Source organism: Schistocerca cancellata, chromosome 1 (genome assembly GCF_023864275.1).
Source record: "Schistocerca cancellata isolate TAMUIC-IGC-003103 chromosome 1, iqSchCanc2.1, whole genome shotgun sequence".
Classification (NCBI taxonomy): domain Eukaryota; kingdom Metazoa; phylum Arthropoda; class Insecta; order Orthoptera; family Acrididae; genus Schistocerca; species Schistocerca cancellata.
In genome coordinates, this window is record NC_064626.1 from 202630148 (window position 1) to 202637505 (window position 7358).

The 7358-nt window shown below is 44.9% G+C and overlaps 1 protein-coding gene across 1 annotated transcript; it reads left to right on the forward strand.

The window, feature by feature from the left end:
- The first annotated feature begins 5999 nt into the window (after positions 1-5999).
- On the forward strand, positions 6000-7082 carry LOC126163245 (uncharacterized). The gene has a single exon (XM_049920165.1). It carries the CDS (start codon positions 6000-6002, stop codon positions 7080-7082), a length of 1083 nt encoding a protein of 360 aa, XP_049776122.1.
- The last annotated feature ends 276 nt before the right edge of the window (positions 7083-7358 follow it).

Sequence of the window (7358 nt, forward strand, 5' to 3'; positions counted from 1 at the left end):
TATAACTGAACTTACATTAACCTGAGTACAAAATAAATTACAGAAAACCAGCACAAATAATGCTGCTAAATTACCAACAGGGTACAAACACTTAAAAAATTTCAGTAGTGTCAGTTAACTAAATGGAAACTGGTAATCCCTTTAAATAAAATAGAGGTTAACTCAAACTTAAGTATACAGTTTAAAGGACCTTGCAGTACTGCGGATAGCTCCAAGTAACTATTCACATAGACTACACACAAAGGTGCTCACCAAACAAGTTCAACAAGCATCGATGACTACGGCTCAATAATACATTTTTCCCATGAATTCTGTAGGTATCAAATAGTAGACGAACTTCCCAGGCTGTGTTCTTCTAAATGCGAGCAACGTGCGTTACTGGCGTGTAAATTTGTAGAATCAAGAATCACACACACACGCACAAGGTGATGTTCAACTGATAGCGTCCATGTCTCATTTAACTGGCAGCACTTCTCCTTGGGTGGCCAACCTGCGTTTTCTTGTGGTAAACGACAGGGTGAGCTCAGACACATCGTCATTAAGAGTCCGCGCTCGCTCCGTCGTGGGATATAAAGTAGGTGGTCGCTAAGCTACACAGGCAAAGAGATTATATAATACTTTAGATTTGATATCAGAGTGTACATGGGTCATTCTTACCCCTTCCCGAAAAAAGTCAAACATGAGGGCAGAGTGGGATGGCCTGAGCTCCTTTCCCTCCCTTTTTATTAGGCTCTGATGACTTCATAATCATTAGAATCACTAGAAGGAACGCTCACCTTGACCCACCTACCATGAGCTCTGTGCATTTACCAGTAGGCAAATTTTTAACTAGGAGACTAAGTAGGGTGGACGTCTTCAGAATCTCACAGTCCAACAAAACGCAGCAATAGCTTGGCAGTAACTTTGTCTAGCCCCTTGCTGTGGTCACAAAAATTCATTACGAAAGCGAGATCTCAATCCTTACTGATGTGGGCCTCCTAGGCCGTTACGTCGGCCGTGGTTGACAGTAACTCAATGACTGCCTAGCCAGTCTGTGACTGGCTTGAAGGCACACAATCTGCTGCATGCACTTGTATCGCCACCACCGAGCCGACATAAGAAGACGCCAGCTGAGTCAGATGGTGGAATTGACTCAGTGCTTTCGAAACCTACTAGTTAGCATTACCTCTCTGTGCTTACCTACGACGAACTTGCTTGTGTCAAGGAACTGTTGGAATACAACCGGACTTGCTAAAGTTAATTAAAGCAGAGGTAATATATTACTTGTGTTTGTCATTACTTTGCTGTCTGTCTCAGCATCTATCTATTCCTCAGTATCCACCTCTGGACTGACCCAATACCTAAAGCCCAAGTGTGGGCTTCCTCAGTATCCACCTCTGGACTGACCCATTACCTAAAGCCCAAGTGTGGGCAACTAACTTCTGAGGGAGAGAGGAAGGGAAAGGGGGGCTGCCAAATGATATGTTGGTTGTGTTAACAAGTGGAGGGGGAGGACTCCAAATGATACGTCACTTGTGTGGAAAAATGTTCTCGAACAGGCCCTATATACAGGTATGCCAGTCCATTGTGCTTCAGCTTTGTTCCAGAGTCCATCAGTCGTAATGGCCGTGAGTGGTGCAATCCTGGTCTCTTGGCAACCCATGAACGGAAGTTTACAATGAGCGAGAGGTTTGGAGAACCCGCCAGTCAGGACAAGAGTCAAACATCCTCTCTATCTAGGCAGGTCTAACAGCACTGGCAGCATACAGTCTTTTGTTATCTTGTTGAAGCGTAACGTCACTGCGACCTCAAAAGATAGGCCACAGTCATTGGCCTTAACATCTCAGAAATGTGGCAGTTGTTTCTCAGATTACCAACTACAGGAACCAAAGATGTGCTGGGTCCTTGTGGCAATGACGACTTCAATCTCTCAACGTTCATTCTTCTCGGACCATTCACATAGAGCAGTGGTTCTCAACCTTTCTGTGATCATTACCCATGGGTGACATCAGATATTGGTTAGAATCACCCCCCACCCCCTTGCAACTGCTTACTCCCTCCATTAACATTAGCGCATAAATAAACTTTAAAATAAAAAAGGAATTCTCTCTGAACGCTTTTACATTTAAAATGGCAAAGATAAATTATACTAGTTTTTGTAGGTACTTTATTAAACCATGAACTGATGAAACAGTGAGACAATTGGTACTGCTTACTTCTAACAATTTTTTTTTATAAAATGACAAAACAATTCTCATTGGATTGCGAGTGCTACCTACCAATGCTCGTCACACAAGAAAGTTACGCATCCACACTGAAGGCAGACAGTTGTTAAAAAACATGCTTCCTCTGCACTACTCTTCTCCCTAGTGACACTCGATCACGCGCACCCCTGAGTCCCCGTTAAGAGCACCCAAATTAAAAAAATATGTACTTACTTTTAGAAAATCATCTGTCTGCTGGACACTTTACTTCTGAATGGACAGAAATTGGAAGAGTTCGGGCAGAAAATTTCGTTTTACCCTCAGGAGGTAATTACCCACAGATTGGGAGCCACTGACATAGGTGTGCATCCATTGTCATGCTGTACACAGAACCGGAAGACATCTGTAAATAGGTAGTGCCACTCTCATGCTGGGTGCACTGCTGTTGACTGGCCTCTCTCTGCTGTCATGTCAAGGGAAATCGCCACAATGGTCACCGTTGTGACAATCTGTTGGGCTCCAGACGTTGTTGCACTGCCTGTGGCGGTACCTACCTTAGTCAAACAACATCACTTCCTGACTCAAAGTACGTTACGTGATCATATGCTCTTGCACGGCCAACTGTAGAAACTCTCTGGCGCTAATCGTGTGCAGTTGTCAACAGACTGTATAGTGCTAAGTCGGTCGGTACCGTTAGGGTCTTCATCGCCTGTTTGGGCAGTCTAGATTCGTTATTTTATAGTACTAAGTATGATCACACTTGAACCAATCGATTCGGATGACAGTTGTGCAATCCTGAACAGCTCATACAACGATATTGTGGAACGATAAACCACACTCTCTATAGGCCAATATCCCGCCATTGTCGAATTCCAACACCTCCTTGTATATGTTTCTGCTTCTTGCAGGAAGCGTAACACAGTCTTATCATTAACAACCAACACTCAGGGGCGATGTCTGAATAAGAAACTAGCTTTCTAAGCTTTCCGTATATACGGAATGTAGGTCTGTAACTCCTACTTACATTTTGCGGTTCCGCTGAAATTCTAATCATTTGCACAGTCTACCTTGCTCATAGCACCCTTCATTCCAGTTTGCCACCTTTTTATTGCAATTTCAATAGCCACAGTAAATTTTATATTGCTACTGAAGTGCGCACCATCGGCACTAAGTATCAAACCAAAATTGAACCATCTGAAATTATCGAAACAGTTTATGTTTTACATAAATGACGTTTTTTCAACAAATGTGCTTCATTTGTGTTATTCTAATACACTTATACGGGGTGTAATGAGTATAAGGGGAGATATTTCTGTTGATGACTGAGGACAGTGTACTGAACAACGTTACATCACTATTTACATCATTTACAGACTAATAATGATAGCTATTAAAGTTGTACGTTTTTAGGTTGGGTAGTACCTCCAAGTAGATGTGGCAGTAGCAACCCGTCAATGCTTGTTTTCCCCTGGGCAGCAGGTCAGGTGCGGTAGTGTGAATGTGTGGAACCAAAATAGTTAAAACTATACTGTCAGGTGTAGTCCACTTGGTGCTGCAGTAAACATCAATTGTAGAGTTTGTGATGTGTTTGTGGGAAGACTGCTGGATGAGCAAAAAAACCAGCCAACACACTTATGTGTGTACATATTAATGTGCCACATATAAAAATATCAGCACTTACATCCGTTGCACACTGTGTACCAGTACTTTTGCGATGTTTTTCCATCCACAGAGTATTAAATTTTGGCCTCCTTAACTATGGGAAATTTTCTCTCATGTGTTGATTCTGTCTTAATATTTTCACTGATAATTTACTGATAAACCCAAGATATTTATTTCATCATCAGGAACCATTTCTGTCATGAAGTTATATTTGGGCTTTTAGCAGATTTCTATGACTAGCTTTACCTCTGCCAGGTAATTATAACAGTGCTCCAGATATCTTCGACTCTTGTTCCTTCCCTCGACCTTCATTCATCCTGGCAGACACAGTCTTGTGAAATCGGATTCATCGTTCTGAAATACTCTGTGTATGATTCATGTAAAGGATATAAGTAAGATATTCAAAAAAGGCTCGAATTTGTCGATCTATGATTTCATTGTGGCTAGAAATACACTAACAGAAAAAAACATCCAACATCAATAAAAGTAGTTTCGGGAATACAGATAGCTAGATAACATGTTTAAGTGATTAATATTGCAAATCCGCGCTGAATGGCCGCATGGTTTGAGGCGCCATGTCACGGATTGCGCGGCCTCTGCCGCCGGAGGTTCGTGTCCTCTCTCGGGAATGGGTGTCTGTGTTGTTCTTAGCATAAGTTATTTTAAGTAGTGTGTAAGTCTAGAGAGCGTTGACCTCATCAGTTTGGTCCCTTCGGAATTCACACACACAATATTGCAAAATCACAGGTTAATGTAAGCGCTAGGGAAACGATTGCAAATGTGAAATGCAGGTACGTTAATAATCATTTTAGCAGCCAGAATGTTGAATGCAAGTATGCAAACATGCATGCATTGTATCGAGCAGGTGCCGGACGTCAGTTGATGGGATGGAGTTCCATGGCTGTTGCACTTGGTCGGCCAATACATGGACGGTAACACTTTTTATGGATGACACTGGAGTTCTTGTCTAACGGTGTCCCACACATCCTCGATTAGAGCTGGTTATCAAGGAGGCCAAGACGACATGTCGACAATCTGTAGAACATGTTGGGTTACTACAGCGGTCTGTGGACGAGCGTTATCCTGTTGGAAAACATCCCTTTGAATGCTGTTCATGAACGGCAGCACAACAGACTGAAGTACAAATCTGCAGTCAGGGTGCATGGGATAAGCATGAGAATGCTGCTGCTGGCTTACAAAATCGCGCCCCACGTGTAGGTCCATTGTGTCTCGGATGCAGACAGGTTGGTTGCAGGTGCTTACTTGGCTTTCTTTGAACAAACACACAGGCATCACTGGCACTGAGGCAGAACCAGCTGTCATCAGAAAACACAACAGGTCTGCACTTCTCCCTCCAACGAGTTTTCACTTGACACCATTGAAGCCGCAAACAGCCGTGGCTTAGGGTCAGTGGAATGCACGCTACAGGTTGTCTTGTTCAGAGCTAACCATTACATAACCAATTTGTAACAGCTCGTTGTGTCATTTTAGTGCCAATCGCTGCTCCAATTCCTGCTGCAGATGCAGTACGATGCGCCACAGGCATAGACTGAACACGACGATCTTCCCCCTCTCGGAAATGCCATGTGGTCATCTGGAGCCCGGTATTCTTGCGACAGTGCATCCTTGTGACCAGCGAATCATTGATCATGCGTCTTCGGCGTCTTAAATGCATTCTTGACTAACATCCACTATGTACGATGTCGAAGGTAACAAACGTTCATGACCGTTACAGCGCGTATTTAAAGCAAACATGAAGTGCATTTTTACTGTGGTGCTAGTAGTGGCATCACTATACAACTGGTGTGAAATATGAGTAGAAGTTATCTTTCAGATGCAGAAACAGGCCAACCAACTTTCGTTTATCTCGCAGAACTGCTTCTTGATGCTGGGACCTTTTTTTTTCGTCTGTGTATCTACTGAAACTGTTAGGTAGATCTTAAGCTTCAGTACTATTAAGAGGAGATTATTTCACAGCTATGATATTATTCATGTCCTTGATGCGTTATTTATGTTTCAGCATAGCAGTAACGGGAAACAATGTACCAGGTTGAGGAGCTCCAAGAAAGCCGAGACTTTTTAACAAACGCAAGGTTACTTTTCGTGGCCTGTAAGATTGTGGCGCTGACGACATTCAGGATAGATGTGGCAACTATGACAGTGCAGAGGAGCAAGTGCTGCGCGGCTCATGTGGCCGCTGTGGTCGCCTTGCAACTGATCGGCATGGTGGCAATGCCACTCAGCTTCCCGTCGGTCAACGTGAGTACTTTTCAGGTGGCCATAAACTTGCACACTGCCGCTTCGGTGGCTTCTTTTGGCATTAACACAGTAACGGTACTAGTAGAATTCTTCTGTAACTTCAGCAAGTACAGAAGAATGCTACGGCTGCTACAGGAATACAAAGGCCAGCAGACTGATCTGGGACTGAGTGTTAAATCGAGCATAGGCTTTGGCTGGAAGATAGCACCTTTTGTAAGCACCATAGTTGTGCTCTTAATGTTTATGAATATACTGTCCTTTCAGGACAAAATATACTCGTTTGTTATTATGTCAGCTCAGTTTGTCAATGCTTGTGTGACCACGATGAATATGTACAAGTTTTATTTCCTGCTCCTGTTCATAAGAAGCAAAATGTGTGATCTGAAGCGATGTGTGTCTGAGATGGATGTAGCACATCCATCAAGAATCTTCCCCACCAACCTAGCACTGTCGCACTTCGGGACTAATGACGAGAACGGCCAGCTGGACTCTTGTTGCCAGCAAGTGAGGTGCGCCAGACTGGCGTTCGAGACACTTTGCGAGCTCGCGAAGGAGGTGTGGCGCGCGCACCAGCTGTTCCTGGCGCTGCAGGTGCCGCTGATGCTGCTGCGCTCGACGGCGTACATGTACATCACTGTGGCGTCGCTGGCGGCTGGCTGGGCTCCGTTTCTGGACGCGCACCACCTGCAGCTGTGGCTGGCCTTGCTGCACGAGCTGGCAACGCTGCTCACGGTTCTGGTGCCGGCGCACGTGGCCGCCCGCGAGGCGCTCGGCACAGCCGACGTGGCATCACGGCTGCTGCTGCAGGCGCCACCTGGCGGCTGCCTCGAGCGCGAGCTTCTGCTCTTCCTGCGACAGGTCGAGCGCCGCGCTCCCAAGTTCAGCGTCTACGGCATCGTGCAGCTCGACCTAAAGTTCCTCGCCGCCTTCGTCTCAGTTCTCACCACATACACCGTCATCCTCCATTCAGTCAAGTGACTGTTCAGCAATACTGCCGTTCCTGAGCAGCAGAACGGCTGAATTTACCATCAAATCACTATCTGAGAAGTCTCGAATCTAGTGGTGAGGCGTGAGGTACAGGGTGGCGCACGAAATGTGTTACCAATTGTTTCTTTCACAATTTACGACGCACACTAGATATCCTGCTGGGATCTCTACAGCAGTACCAGCAGAGCCTGGAAAAACAAATGAGTTACGAAATGACGTGTAATTCACGATACTGCCGCTAGGAGACTAGTAAGCAGCAATGGCTGA